General features: G+C 44.6%; 1 protein-coding gene across 12 annotated transcripts in view; it reads right to left on the reverse strand.

Annotated features, from left to right (window-relative positions):
• The window catches only part of NRXN3 (neurexin 3), a 1774776-nt gene that overhangs the window by 1637113 nt on the left and 123243 nt on the right, over window positions 1–14420 (reverse strand). For 8 of the 12 annotated variants that reach the window (XM_043920645.1, XM_043920651.1, XM_043920649.1 and 5 more), the window contains exons 4-5: window positions 6980–7009; window positions 4111–4122 (exon numbers count right to left, since the gene is read on the reverse strand). In XM_043920645.1, coding sequence (XP_043776580.1) covers window positions 4111–4122; window positions 6980–7009 — 42 coding nt within the window. The remainder of the gene's footprint in view (window positions 1–4110; window positions 4123–6979; window positions 7010–14420) is intronic. The other 4 variants (XM_043920656.1, XM_043920646.1, XM_043920650.1 and 1 more) reach the window with 1 other exon arrangement.

The raw sequence follows: 14420 nt of genomic DNA on the forward strand, positions 1-14420 counted from the left end.
GTTTCAAGGGAAAGTGTTTGGCAATCTAACCCAGGATAGGCAATCCCCAAACTAAAAAGTAAAGAGGGATAGAGGCTAAAACACACTCTAAACATTTAAACAAAGGCAGTCAAAATCAAGTCCAAAAAGGTGACCAAGGTTGCTGAAGAACTTCCATCAGCTAGTTCTAGTTAAAGTCACATTTGCTTTCAGCCCAGTGCAGCCCAGGGGCCTCCTGCATGTGGCGAGTACTGTTGGCATAAACATCCTGCTCCGTTTTGTAGATTTAACTTCACAATTCTTTCCACTACACGTTCACTGCTTCATCACTCAGCTTTAAAACCATGACACAATCTGAGGCATTCTTTTCTCTGAGAAACTCCTGAGAAAAAGTCCAAAGACCTCTCCCACATTGATTCTGATGTCCTTTGCACACACAGAGCCGAGGCCTGGCATCACTATGACCCGCCGGGCCCCTTCGCTCTCTTGGTGGGGTAAGAGGGTAATGGAAAGGGCCATGGCTCTGTCCACAGTTCTGGACACAGTACTGAGCTGTCTGCAGTATGGGTACAAAATTCTTTCAGGATGGGATAACTGACACACAGGAAGTCTGACTCAGGGCAGGTACTTTGTAACAGAAACACAAAGTCTGGAGGACCTCGGAAGCTTGAGCTTTAAAGGGAGAGAAGGGAGAGAAGGGTGATCCGAGGCCATTCAGGAAAGAGACCAGAGCTTGAGTGAAAGCCTGAGGCTGGAAACCATAGTGTGGATTCAGGCAGAGTGAGCTGTTGACTTTAGGAGACCGGGGGCCTGGCGGGGGTGGGAGTGCAGAGCAGGCTATGTTATTGCAGAAAATAAAGCTGGGAAGGCACGTTGACAATTATACAACAAGAATCCACCAAAAGCTTCTGAGCAGATGAGCTACATGATCCGATTTAATTTTAATTTTGCTTTATTTTCACTTTTAGGAAGATGACTGACAGCAGGATAACAGGGATTAGAGATTTTGAGTCTGTTCACAGTATAACCTCCTAGGCTGGACCCATCTGGACATTAAAAAATGAATATGTTTGTCTTCAACATACTTGCGATCTAGTTAAATGGAGGAGCCCAATTTCCAAATAAGTTTAGTATAAGATATCAGAGAGATATGTGGAAGGAGAGCTCATATCTAAACAGAGCTTAGCAAATCTAAGTATACAGAACAGTCGTAACATCAACTGGAAATAAAATCTATGTGTGATTTCAATGAGCAGAAACAGGAGAGGAGGAGCTCTTATAGAAGAGAGGAAAAAATAAATAAAACTAAGAGACAAGGAAAGGTCCAGTATGATTACTTGGTTCACTATATCTGGCAACAATTTTGCATCAAAGATTAGCAGGTTAAAGGTAAACAAGGCCATATTAGGGACGGCTTTGAAAGTGAGAGAGTTAATCCTGAACTCCATATGGAGGACAGCAGAACTTAAGCAGTTCTCAGTTACTGGACACACTGGGGGAGAACAAAGATTAATTAGGTTAGGGCAACAATCCAATAAGGGCTAACTGGGAACCGAACTAGTGTGTCAAATAGAGATGCAAGAGACATTCTAAAAAAGAATCTCAACAAGCTCTCTTAACATCAGCTGAAAATAGGAAAGTTCAAGAAGGAAAAAAAAAAAAAGCAATTGCTGATTTCAAGCCCAGGTGATAAGGAAGATGGGGAAACCATTAACAAAATTAGGGAATCTGGTTTGTGGCCAGATGGTGCCAAGGTTGACTTGAAATATTGAGGTGACAGAACATTTCTGTGGACGTATGTTATGGAGAATGAACACAAAGTAGCCAGTTGGAACATAAGCCAGGTTGGTGCCAGGGAGGTAGTTGAGAGGCAAGTCTGTGGAGGTCATCCTTGGATCAAAAAGAAGCCATATAAAGCAGTGGCTAGGTACTCAGATTCTGAGTTTCATTGCCACTTACAGCCATCTGACTTAAGTTATTTAGTTCTCTGAGCCTTGTTCTACTTGCCCATATAGCTAGGATAACCATCATCTACCTCATAAGACAGTTGCAAGGATTTACGGTGGCAAGGTGTCTAAAGCTCGTGGCACAATGGCTGGCACACAGGAAATGATCAGTGCTAGCAGCAGGGGCCAGAGAAAGATCAGTTCAATTCAGTCACTCAGTCGTGTCCGACTCTTTGCAACCTCATGGACTGCAGCACACCAGGCCTCCCTGTCCATCACCAACTCCCGGAGCTTACTCAAACTCATGTCCATTGAGTCGGTGATGCCATCCAACCATCTCATCCTCTGTCATCCCCTTCTCCTCCCGCCTTCAATCCATGTGCAATATCCATGTGCAAAATCTAAAAACACTAAAGACATCTGTCTCATGGGATATTTTAGGGCAGTATTCCCCAACCTCCTGGGCACCAGGGGCAGGTTTCATGGAAGACAATGCTTCCACAGACTGCGCGGGGGTGGAGTGGGGGGATGGTTTGGGATAATCCAAGTGCATTACATTTATCTTGCACTTAATTTCTATTATTATTACATCAGCTCCGCCTTAGATCATCAGGCATTCGGTCCCGGAGGTTGGGGACCCCTGTTTTAGGTGGTTAGGGAAAGAAAAGGAGAGAGGTGCAGGGGCTGGGGGAGACAGCTGACCCTAATGTACTCTCCTAGAGGCCAGTGGGAGGAGGGGCGGGTGACACAGGGCTAGCTTCACAAAGGTTGTGTCCCGGGCACAGAGAGGTCACTTTGCCTGTGCAGAGATCACTAGAAGCCTCTGGCTGAGCATAGTGAGTAGAGGAGCGGAGGGGGTGGCTAGATATACCCTTTCACTCGTTATTCCTCTTCCTTGTCCCCCTTTTCCACCTCCTTAAGCTCAAAAGAGGGTAAGGTTCCCCAGAGCAGATTTCTGAGACTAAATCCACCTGTGATTAGCAGAAAAGAAATAGGCAATCAACCAACCCCAAAACAAAAGGACTGAACTGCTTCCAAGGTAACCGTACATAACTTTTAAAAAAATCCAGAGAGGCATGAAATTCAAATGAGAGATGGCCAGTTCACAGACGAGTCATCAAATTAACATTTTCAGTATCTTGTCAGCCCCATCTTTCTGCAACATCCTCACGCTGGAACTCACATTCCCTACTTCTGTTATTTGCCAATCTCTACAGGAAGCAGCGGCGCATGCCTGCAGAGAGATAGGGGCTAGAGAGTCAAGAAGGGAAAGAGGAGAACTGAATGCAAATACATATTTATAATTTATCAATTAGCCTCTCCCTTCAGTTCTGAGCAGCTAATCCAATTTGAGCTGGTGAGCTGGGTTCTCTGGACTCAGGTCTCTGACAGCTTTGATTAGGAATGGACGAGTGAACTGTGGTACCCAAAGGTGTGAAGCAGTGAAAGGCATGTCAGAGCATCGGAGCAAGTACACCGACTCAGCACCCTTCCCTTTCCCAGCTCACCCCACAAAAAGTGGACTTGCTAAGTAAAAATCCAGTGCTGTCTCTCCACTTTCTCCTCATGACGTCATGGATTATCACTGGATCCACTGTCAATGGATTCCTGTGTTCTTCCACACCCCTAGTCCCACCATTCTTAGCTCATCACACCCAGTCAGAAAACTTTTATTCCCCCCAAAATACAGGAGATAAAAGAGCCACAGATATTCCCCAAATTTCAAATTTTACACGCTCTCCAGTCATTCACCAATTCTCTCCCCATTCTCATCTATCACCCTGAATTCAGTTATTCCCAGGTCATGGAAACATTGGCAGGTCATTTCGCATCTTCCCTGTGCCCTCAATACATTTACTGGCGGGATCTTAGAATACTCTGAGTTAAGAAAATATATCTTCCCCACAGTACACAAGCAGAAGCAGATAGAAACAGCACACCATAATGGGATGGCTCATTCTGGATTTAGAGGAAGGCAGGCCAGCTCAGAGCAATCCCCAACCATCAATCATGAAATACTTTGAAGGAAAAGGAGAGCCCTGGATTTTTTTTTTTTTGTAGTTGTTGTTAAAAACACCATTATAATCTGGACTGTATTCATCAGAATCAACAATTTCCCGTGGATGTATGAATATTTCAGAAGGCAAATTGATAGTTACAATGATAAAAACAAAATGATCTCTACCTTTACTTCTACCTAGAGAAATGAAGGTCCAATTAAGTAGAGGAAGCATGGTGTCCACCACGGAGGCGGCAAGAGAGAAAGAGAGAGCAGGGAGAGTAAAACATCAGACACACAAAGAAATGTAACACATACAACAAAACCCACCACAGCAATGGCCCCAGCAGTACAACCTTGAGAAGGCAGCACAAGACAAATGCACAAGGTGAAGCTTAAACAGTGTGACCAACACGTGTTTAAGCTTTTTCCCATTAGCCTCCTCTCAGTCCCATCCTCAGGAGCATGACCAAGTCTGCATGCAAAAGCACTGCATAGCCTCATGTGTGTGAAATCGTACGCACTTAACCAAAGTAAAATTGCTTAGGCATAGTTTCAGAGAAGCGAAGTTCTCCTGTATTTTCTCAACGTTAATATGCATCATGAGGATCCAGAGTGTAAAGCACATGTTCAGGTGGTACACACACAACATTATTTCCACATATATCTACAGGGATCAAAAACAAATTCCGGAGATTCAGCGAGAACCAGACAGAAATCTTTTTCTTCCACGTTGAAGGAATAAGGAAAAGGAAGGGAGTGCTGGCTTTTTATGTAATCATCACAAGGGCAAGAACAGACAAGGGGTGGGAAATGGAAAAGAATGAGAGGGGAAGGGATGGGGTCAAAGGACCTTCTTTAAAAAATTAAACTGAAAACTTGCACCTTAAAATCTTAGTGACACTGACCACCCGGAAGAATTCCGCATCCTTTCTTGAAAACCTCTCTAAAGAGGGATTTACAATACCCGTGTTTGTCATTATGTCATTGCCTAAAGACTCTTTTTCTAGAAGTTTCCTGACTTATCCCTGCCCCCAGAGCACACGTCCATGGGTGTGTCTGAATTCTCTACTCCTATATGCTTCAGTGCTGGGCAAGAAGTTGAATAGTAGGTGGAAAAGTGGGGAAGGTACACAATAGAGGTTCTCCAGATACTTTTCACACCAGGGTTGGAATTTAGCCCTCCAAAATGCCTGTGCTGCATCAGTGGGTTGAAATAAATCAAGATTAAAGAGGTCACCACCAGCCTATCTCATCGACCTAGACTCTATGCTATGACATCCATCGTATGAATACCCTCAGACCTCCAAGCCACTAGAAAAGTTAGAACTCTTAAAGGGCGGGTGGGAGGATGAGATGAGAAAATGTAGAAGCATCTTCTCATCAGGACTCTGAGGACCTGCTTTTTCAGGTGCAACTTGTTATCAAAGTGGGCCACCGAATTCTAGCATTCACAAAGCTTGGGTCATCGCACTCTGTAGAGATATGCGTAACTCTCTGAAAGTATCCGGATATACTAGGTCGACAGAAAGAGCGCTCCTTGCTCATACTCACCTCATGGTAACCTGCTGTGGGGAGACAGCTTCCCTCACTCACCTACGAGAATGGAGAGGCTTCACCCCAGCCTCTTGCAGGGCTCCATCTAATGCTGGAGAATTCACCTGACCCCTCTAGCTCTGTTCCCTGACATCTGCTCTATACAAGATCTTGTCTTCACTCTAATGTCCAGTGTCCACGTCACGGGTCGTGGCTCAGGTCTAGAGGATACAGTTTTATTGGGAAAGTGTGCCTCCTCCTGTCCTGCCTTATCAAGTCAGAAATGCCCTCAATTGCCCACCTCCACAGCTACCTGGACAAAACTTCTCTCAGACCTGGGTGGTTCCTTGATCTGATCATGTACTCCTCTTTATGGCCACACTGTCTGATGAATCCTGTGTAAGAAAATGGGGGTGTCGGGGAGGGGGCATTTGCCCTTCAGTGCTGCCCCACCCCCCTCAAAAGATCAAGAAAAACAGCAGAACATGGAAATACACCTCCTTCCCTTCTCTCTGGTCCTTGAACAAAGGCTCTGAGTCCCGTGTGTATTTTGAAAAGAAACAGACAAGAGAAATTAAAGTACAGCCTTTCGGTGTCAGGGCCAGGCCAGGTAGACCAATCTTGCAATCACCCCAAAACGCAGGAGAAGCACAATAGCAGCAATTGAATAGTGACGAAAAAGACAATTTGAAGTAGGCTCAGTTCTTGAATCCTGATTTAGGCTGATAATATGGAACATTTTTATTTAGGAGGAAAAGGCTTCATTCACAACCCACCCTGTGCTTAGCTGAGCTGAATTTCCTGCACAGTTCATTCCCTGCATAATTGAATATTTTAGGTTGCAGATGCGGAATTTACAGATCTTTATATGCAGTTTTCTTCAGGGTGTATAATGAGTTAGAACCCTGCCATCAGGACATTAGCATGTTCTTTCAGTGGTTTTTGCTTTTATACAAAACTGAAAACAGTCAAACCCCCAAGGGCTTCCTTTGACCACTGGAGGTGGGGCGGGGGATGGCAGGGGCTGAAAGTCATTACAATGGGCAGGGGGATGGAGGGGAAGACAAAAATCAAACCTTGACTCAGAGTGAAATTCAGAGAAGCCCAGCGTGTCTCCCCCAACCTGGGGCCCCAGCGTGAGGCTTAGGGAAGAAGTTAACCGCTCTGGTGCTCTGAAATTAGCTTCATTCACCCCCATTATCGACACCGTCACGGCTTGTTTCATGCTTCTCTCTGGGAGGCAGCCCAGCAGGGCCAGCGCCCAGGATGACAAATGGTGGAGTGGAATGGAGAAGCCAAGGGGGTGATGGGGGGCAGGGCAGGGGGAACCACGATGCGATGGGAAAGGTGCCCCCCACTCCGCCCCACCGCAGGATGGCCCGGCTCCCAGCCTGGCCCCTGGCAGGAGGGACAGGCAGCAAACTGCCTGCCAGGGATGAAGCGGGCTCTCAGCGACCAGCCAGAGGCACGAAGGCAAGCAATCCAGGCAGCTGCAGCACCGTGAGCCCAGAGCACCTACCTTGTTCACTCATCATGAGGTGGGAGAGGCCTTGAAGGAGGAGGAGAGGGGAGGAGAGGAGGGGGACGGGGGAGGGGAAGGAGAAAAGAAAGAAGACAAAGTTAGAATCCCACATGGAAGGCCATCGCCTCTTAATGCCTGAGCAGAAGGAGTGGCGGGGGCATCCACATGTGCTCAGGAGCACGCAATGAGCCCTGAGACAGGGCAGGGTGTCAGGGGCCATCCAGTTCAAGGACAGTCTTTTGTTTGCTGAACCTGCGGGCCACATAGCCACTGATCTATGCAATAGGTAGAATTTGAGACAAATCTACCAGAGATTAGGTCCCTTGGGAAAGAGACTCCAGATGTGGGCAAAGTAGGTTTCTTTCTTTCTTCTAAATCGCTTGCAATAGTAAGTAATACATGATCACTGTAGAAACTTTGGAAAATTCAGAAGGGAAAAAAGTCAGTTGTAATCTCGCATCCGGAGTTTACCATCCAACATTGTCCACCCTAGATACAGTAGTCTTTTCTACAAAAACTGAACATACCACATGGGTGTCTGCTTTCAAGAGTTAAACAGCTTGAAACATCTCCATATGATCCTGGCCTTCACCCAGTGACGACCACACCCCTTCCCTCCAGCACCAACTTTTCCTAGAAAGTCCCTCATGTTTGATCACAGAGGCCTAGCCAAGCACTGAATGGATTAAAGAAGGTACACAAAGTCCCAATAAATAGCACAACCTCTCGCTATGTTCTTACAGAAGTCAAACAAGGCTCTTAAGAACTCATTACTTCAAGGGAAGCATAAGCCCTGATAAACCTATTAAAAGAAAAGATTTCCAACCAGTAGCCAACTGTGCTGGCTATCTGCTCTTCCATTGCTTTTATTATTGCTGGAGATATTTGGAGATCCTTTCCCCAGAGTAAAATTCAGGGATATAGGGGATTAATAAAGGAGAAAAATCTCTAAAATATGGAAATCTCTAAATGTTTTTGGAGATTACTAGAGATTTAGAAAAGTAATCAGAGGCAAAATATGGGTCAAGCAACTGAATTTTAAAGATCAATGATATATTAAATACATAGACACACCATGTGCCATAAATGTCATGGAGGCATTTTTTCAACAAATTTCATTAAACTATAGACATATTTTAAATGCACATTTCTGACATTCATTTCTCAAGGCCTGGGATATTAGTACTCATGGAGGAATGGAATCATGCCAAAGCAAGTCATTCTCATAATATGTTTTATTTAAAAAATTAACTATTAGTCTTTTTTGGGAGGGGATAATAAGAAAGAAGAAAGGGCACGAGATTTGACTAAGAAACCTTGGCAGAAGTGACTGTTCATAAAATGCCTGGAGTTTCTGGACCAAGCCATAGCCTTCAGCATCCAGATCATGCACACTAAGAGGGGGGGTCTGAGGCAGAGAGTTGGGGCATGTGGAAGGAGGAATCGGAAGAGAGCAGGTGTGTGAATTCACAGGAGAGATGTCACCGTTAAGAAATGAGAATAATAAAGATCTAAAGAGATCCCTAAGATGGGGGTTAAAAATAAAAGGGCAACACTACCATATTATGCACTTGAAGTATAAATGCTAGAGAGTAGATCTTAAATGTCTTCACCATAAAAAAGAAATGGTAACTATGTGATGAAATGAAGGTGTTTGCAACATGTAAGTGTATCTAATTAACATAATTCATATGTTAAGTTTACACCATGTTGTATGCCAATTATCTCAATAAAGCCGGGGGAGATATTTTTATTTGTTTTTTATTCTGTTAAATGGGACTTTTTTTGTTGTTTGTTTACCATTTAAACCTTTTATATTATATTGAAGTAGAGCAGATTATGGAGAAGGCAATGGCACCCCACTCCAGTACTCTTGTCTGGAAAATCCCATGGACAGAGGAGCCTGGTAGGCTGCAGTCCATGGGGTCGTTAAGAGTTGGACACGACTGAGTGACTTCACTTTCACTTTTCACTTTCATGCACTGGAGAAGGAAATGGCAACCCACTCCAGTGTTCTTGCCTGGAGAATCCCAGGGACGGGGGAGCCTGGTGGGCTGCCGTCTTTGGGGTCGCACAGAGTCGGACACGACTGAAGTGACTTAGCAGCAGCAGCAGCAGAAGAGCAGATTAACAATGTTAATAGACTTAAGTGGACAGCAAAGGGATTCAGCCATACATATACATGTATCCACGGGGGAGATATTTTTGAAATGAAAGGACCAATATTTTATACCTGCAATTGAAGAGGAAATGGGACACTTGATAGCGAGAGGGTATTCAAAGCTCGGGAGAAGCCCCTGGAGTTCAGCCCCATTTATGTACCACATGTGCTTCTTTAAAGCTGTGTTTCCCAGAGCACATTTCACTAACCACCTGCATTAAACACCCACCTGGGGGTACTTACTAACAGTGACCAGTGACGTTCCTGGACCCCACCCAAGTCTGAATGAGTTAGAATCTTGGGGAGGGGTTGGGGAAGGATCTGAATTTTAAATAAGTTGCACTAGTGATTCTCATGCTCACTAGAACTTGCGAGCTACCCCTTTAGAGTGACATATAAATCAAATTTTGTTAAATTAAACTGTGTGATAAATGCACTAAGAGGAACTGGATATTTAATGGATCCTTCAGTAAAAGAAGGAATCCTTTTAAAACTCAAATATCTACCACCTGTGTTTTTCAAATTTAAATATGTACTTATCACGTTTTATTAAGCTACATATGTAACTGCAGCCTCGTGATTCAAATAAAATGTACATGTTTTTCAACTTATAAAAAATCTGAACTAGAAACATTAGGCCAGGAATGTAACTCTGGGATCCTGATGTGTTGTAGGCAACAAAGCAAAACAGGCAGAAGCAAGAGTAACGAAACAGCACAAGACGGGGGAGAAAACAGTAACCATAACGTGGTTTGAGTTTTATTTTGCTTTTTGAGAAGGAGATTTTAATCCACTTTCACGAGCTTTTACATTAGTATCTCCTCTTATACAAATCTACACCCGAAGATTGCAGAGTTAAGAACTGGAAACCAGGAATTCCAGAGGGTCTAGGTCTATTATGAAATTCCGTTTCTCACCTTCCCTCCACTCCCAAACACTCCTACTTGCTGTAAAAAGACCTCAAGTCCTCACCAAGTGAATGGAAGAAATGACAATCAAACAAACGACTCCAGTACCTACTGTGTGTAAACACTGCGTAAGGTGGTGAGATGCAAGCAAGTGTGGTACGTAGCTGCCAACCTCTAAGAGTTTAGAGCCTAACTGGGAAGGTGTGTGCATGTGTGTTTATACTTACACACACGTACACGTCATATATAGACATATATACACATAGTGGTACCTGACGATGAAGGATAGGGGTTAAGATCAAGGACTTCAGATTTGAATCCCACCTTCGTTATTTTCTAGTTTGTGACACCAGGAAAGTTGCTAAACATCTCTGTTCCTTGACTTCCCATCTGTAAAATTTGGATAATTACCACGCCAAACCCAAAGCTTGGTTTGAGGATTAAATAAGCGAATGTATGTAAAGCAGCACCTGTACATGCTAAGGGCTACATAAGAATTATTGTTGTTATTTTTAGGCTGTAAAAATATACTGATTTGTGAGACAACATGAAGCCCAGTGTCTGACACAAAGTAGGTGCTCAGTATGTATTTTGTGAGTGAATGAGGAATGAATGATGGGTGAGTGTCAAACGATTGGTTCAGACAATAAGATGTGTAAGGACTGTGAGGAGGGCCCTGGGTGTGCAGCAAGAGTTTCTGGAAGAAGTGGGATTTAAAATACATCTTGGTAGGTGGTTTAGGATTGAGAGTGATGAAGGACATTCCAGGCAACACCACTAGCTCCCAAGACCACTAATTGCTTTTGTAAGGATTTTCCTGTCGCCTTTCCGGAACACCTAGGACACTGCCAGGCACACGGTGGGTATGCAATAGATGCTGTAAAAATAACAATGAACACATACAAATGGTTCACAGAAGGAAGAAGTGAAAGGTGATCTTAAGGACCATTGTATGAAGGCCTGGAGTTTCCAGGTTAGGGAGAAAGGACTTGATCTTGCAGCTGATGGGAGACACAGAGGGCTCACGGGCAGGAGAATGCCCTAGGGAAAATGACGTTGAGGAAGATTGCATTGGCAATGGTGTGGACAGGATGGATTAGAGAGAAAAAAGACAGAGGCACAGAGATCTGTCATAGGCAGAGGGCTGAAATTAGTGTCGAGGCAGCAGGAAGGAAAAGGGGAAAAGGATTCAACAGGCTTTGGGTGACCGATGAGATGCTTCAGGGGAGGAACGGATGGCAGACTGAGAGACGCACTGTCAGAAACAGGAAGGTGGGATGGAGCTGGGAGATGGATCTGGAATGAGGGTGATAATGAATTCTGTTTTAGGCATGATAAGCTGAAGAAACAGAAGACTCACTGAAGCAAAAAGTCTAAGGTGCATTTAACATTACAGGAGTAAGGTCTGCAAGAGAGTCAGGACAAATGTAAAAGTGTATCACCTCCCCTTCTTGGAAGAGAAGGGTCTGTGCCCATGTAAGTGAATGAAGCCTCAAATAAAAAGGGGCCAGAGCCCTGAGTATTAATCTGGGAGGGATGGGGATTATTAAAGTATCCCAGAGTTTCTTTTTTTTTTTTTTTGTGCATATTCCAACATTAAAGTAAAATTTTACATTCAAAAAGAAAAAGGGACTATATGGCTTTCCAATATAGATACAGAAAAATAATGCTCAGGAAAAAAAAAGGCTTCACTGAGAAGGATATAATTAGCAAGGAAGGAAAAGCAATCTATGCTAGCTGTGTGTTATGTGTGTGACTGATGAGAAAAAGAGGAGGGGGGCTTCTTGTTAATCTCGGAAACAGAAGGTCAGCCGCAGCCCCTCAGACCACACATCCGGCCCTGGCACTAGCACCTAGCTGGACTTGGAGCTTGGCATTTAATCCGAGCCTGATATTCAAGGGATGCCGAAAGACAAGACATGGGCTGGAACAGGGGGCTCAGGGAAGCAAAGGGGACCACCACGTTTTCCCAAAACAACCCCACCATCAGTTCTGGATTTCAACAGATCTTCAATAAAGCTCCGAAAGCCAACTCCATAAAATTTCATCTAAGGAGGGCAGGAAACAGGGAGTGGGCTAGGACGAGCCTTTGACCGTCAGAATATTGAGAATTTTCTATACAGAGTTCTTATGGAACTAAAATGCCTTTAAAAAAATAATTATAAAAATTAGAAAGCAACGGAAATGTCTTCTAGCTAGATGTCACACTCTGTCAAAGTGCTACCTAGCTGGGCTCAGAGACCATTCTGGATCCCACGAAGATGTCTGATATTTTTCACTCTTTCTCCCTAGAGAAGGACATGGCAATTTCTAGTGCTGTCTACCTCGCCTTCTTGTGCCCATCTATCTGTGGTTCACGGGCTTCCCAGGTGGCACGAGTGGTAAAGAACTCGCCTGCCAATGCAGGAGACACGGGTTCGATCCCTGGGTCAGGAAGATCCCCGGGAGGAGGGCATGGCAACCCACTCCAGTGTTCTTGCCTGGAGAAGCCCATGGACAGAGGAGTCTGGGTCCTCTGTGGGTCATGGTCCATAGGGTCAAGAACAAGAAGAGAAAAAGATTGCCAATAGGTAAGACATACAAAGTTGAAAGTGCCTTACAACAAACTGCAAATCCTATGTAGACTATAGGCAAAATACACATATGGCCCTCTAAACTATGTTACATCTTTTGGGAAAATCCCTGTGGAGGTAGTTGCAGCTGGGGAGAATGGAATGGCTACAAAAGCAAAGTCATCTGTGAGCAGCTGTGGCCATTATGAAGCCTGTCATGAAAATGACTAATATAGAGAATAGAGACCATTTACTGGAACAGGCGAGGAAGATGCACTGTTCGGTAGGCAGGCCAGAAGTGGAAGGTCTCCATCACTGAAGCTAATACTGTCTCCCCCTCAAACCTGTAATATCCCACTCCCCTCTGATGGTTTTTAATCCTCCTTCCTTCCTTCATTCTGGCTGAGTAATTGGAGGAAGTATTTCAGGGGAGGGAGGAAGTCATTCATGGGGGAGGAGAAAAGATTCGGGAAGGAAAAAAAGCAAGTTATCTCTGCCAAGACTTCTCTCTCATTCACTTGCAGGATAACTTTTCTCCCCCTGTAAAATCCACACATATCATCTCTTTTTCCATACTGAAGTGGAGAAATGAAATGTCACTAATTGCTGTAAGTGCCAAGTGCCAATGTTGAATTTTTATGAAGCGACGAGGACTTTTAAAAAGAGTAATTACATAAAATCAGAAGGTGATGGAAAGAGTCACCCGATGTTTCCGGAGGAGCTAAGGAGATGGTGAAGGTAGCAGGGGGTGGGGCTTGACAAACAGAGAAGCCCCCAGTGACCCTCGTGTCTGTGGAGTGACCGTGAATTTGGAAAAGAGAGAAGGGGAAAGAAAAAAATACACATTGTAGCATGTTAAGCACTTTAAAAGAGAGGAAATTCAGTTAGCTTGGTAAAACGACAGAATTATAACAATGGCTAGTATTTGCTGACTGTTTAACATATACCAGACATGCTAAGTGTCATGTCATTAAATACATCTCTGTGGGAAAGGCATTGCTGTAATGTAGATTTTACAGGTAAGGAAGCTAAGACCTAGAGCCAAAATTCCACTACTTAGTAAGCAGTGAAATGCGGACGGTAAACCAGCAGATAGATTCTCCAGGCTGGATAATAACTATGATAACTACTAGCTCTGGAGAAGGAAATGGCAACCCACTCCAGTATTCTTGCCTGGAAAATCCCATGGACGGAGGAGCCTTGTAGGCTGCAGTCCATGGGGTAGCCTACCCTGTCTTAATACAGTGCTGGTGGAGGAGCAAGAAGACACATCTTGGACAATTCAGGACCAGAAAATAGTGACTGGACATGAATTCAACTTCGTTTATGATCCTGGTACTGCATGATTGAAAGAGCCCCCAGGGTAACTGTTTTAAATAACTGGCCACCCTCTCCCTCTCCTCAATCTCCATCCCCAGCTTCTACTAAAATATGAAGCTCTTCCCCTCCTGGGTCCTTTCTGGAGGTTATTAAGCCACTTCCCTCATTAAAATGCAAATCTGAACACAAACTGCACTCAGGCTCCTGGGTCATTGCGCTGCCTTGTTCCTGAGGCCATCGGGAAGCCAAGCTTAAGCTCTTTCTTCAGAGACAGGACTGGCACAAGGACATGTGAGAAGGAAGGATGGAGACTTGCAGCCACGGGCTGAGGAAGTCTAGCACCCCCGGCAGGAGGGAGGAAACAGGGGACAGGAGGAAGAAGCTTAAAGGAAAGAGGCGGGGCCTGAAGGAAAACTCCACCCACTTCCACAGCCCTGTCTCAGACCAGCCCATCCCCAGGCAATTCCCCCGACCCGCGACAGGTCGTGACCTTCATC

Source organism: Cervus elaphus, chromosome 12 (assembly GCF_910594005.1).
Source record: "Cervus elaphus chromosome 12, mCerEla1.1, whole genome shotgun sequence".
Lineage (NCBI taxonomy): Eukaryota > Metazoa > Chordata > Mammalia > Artiodactyla > Cervidae > Cervus > Cervus elaphus.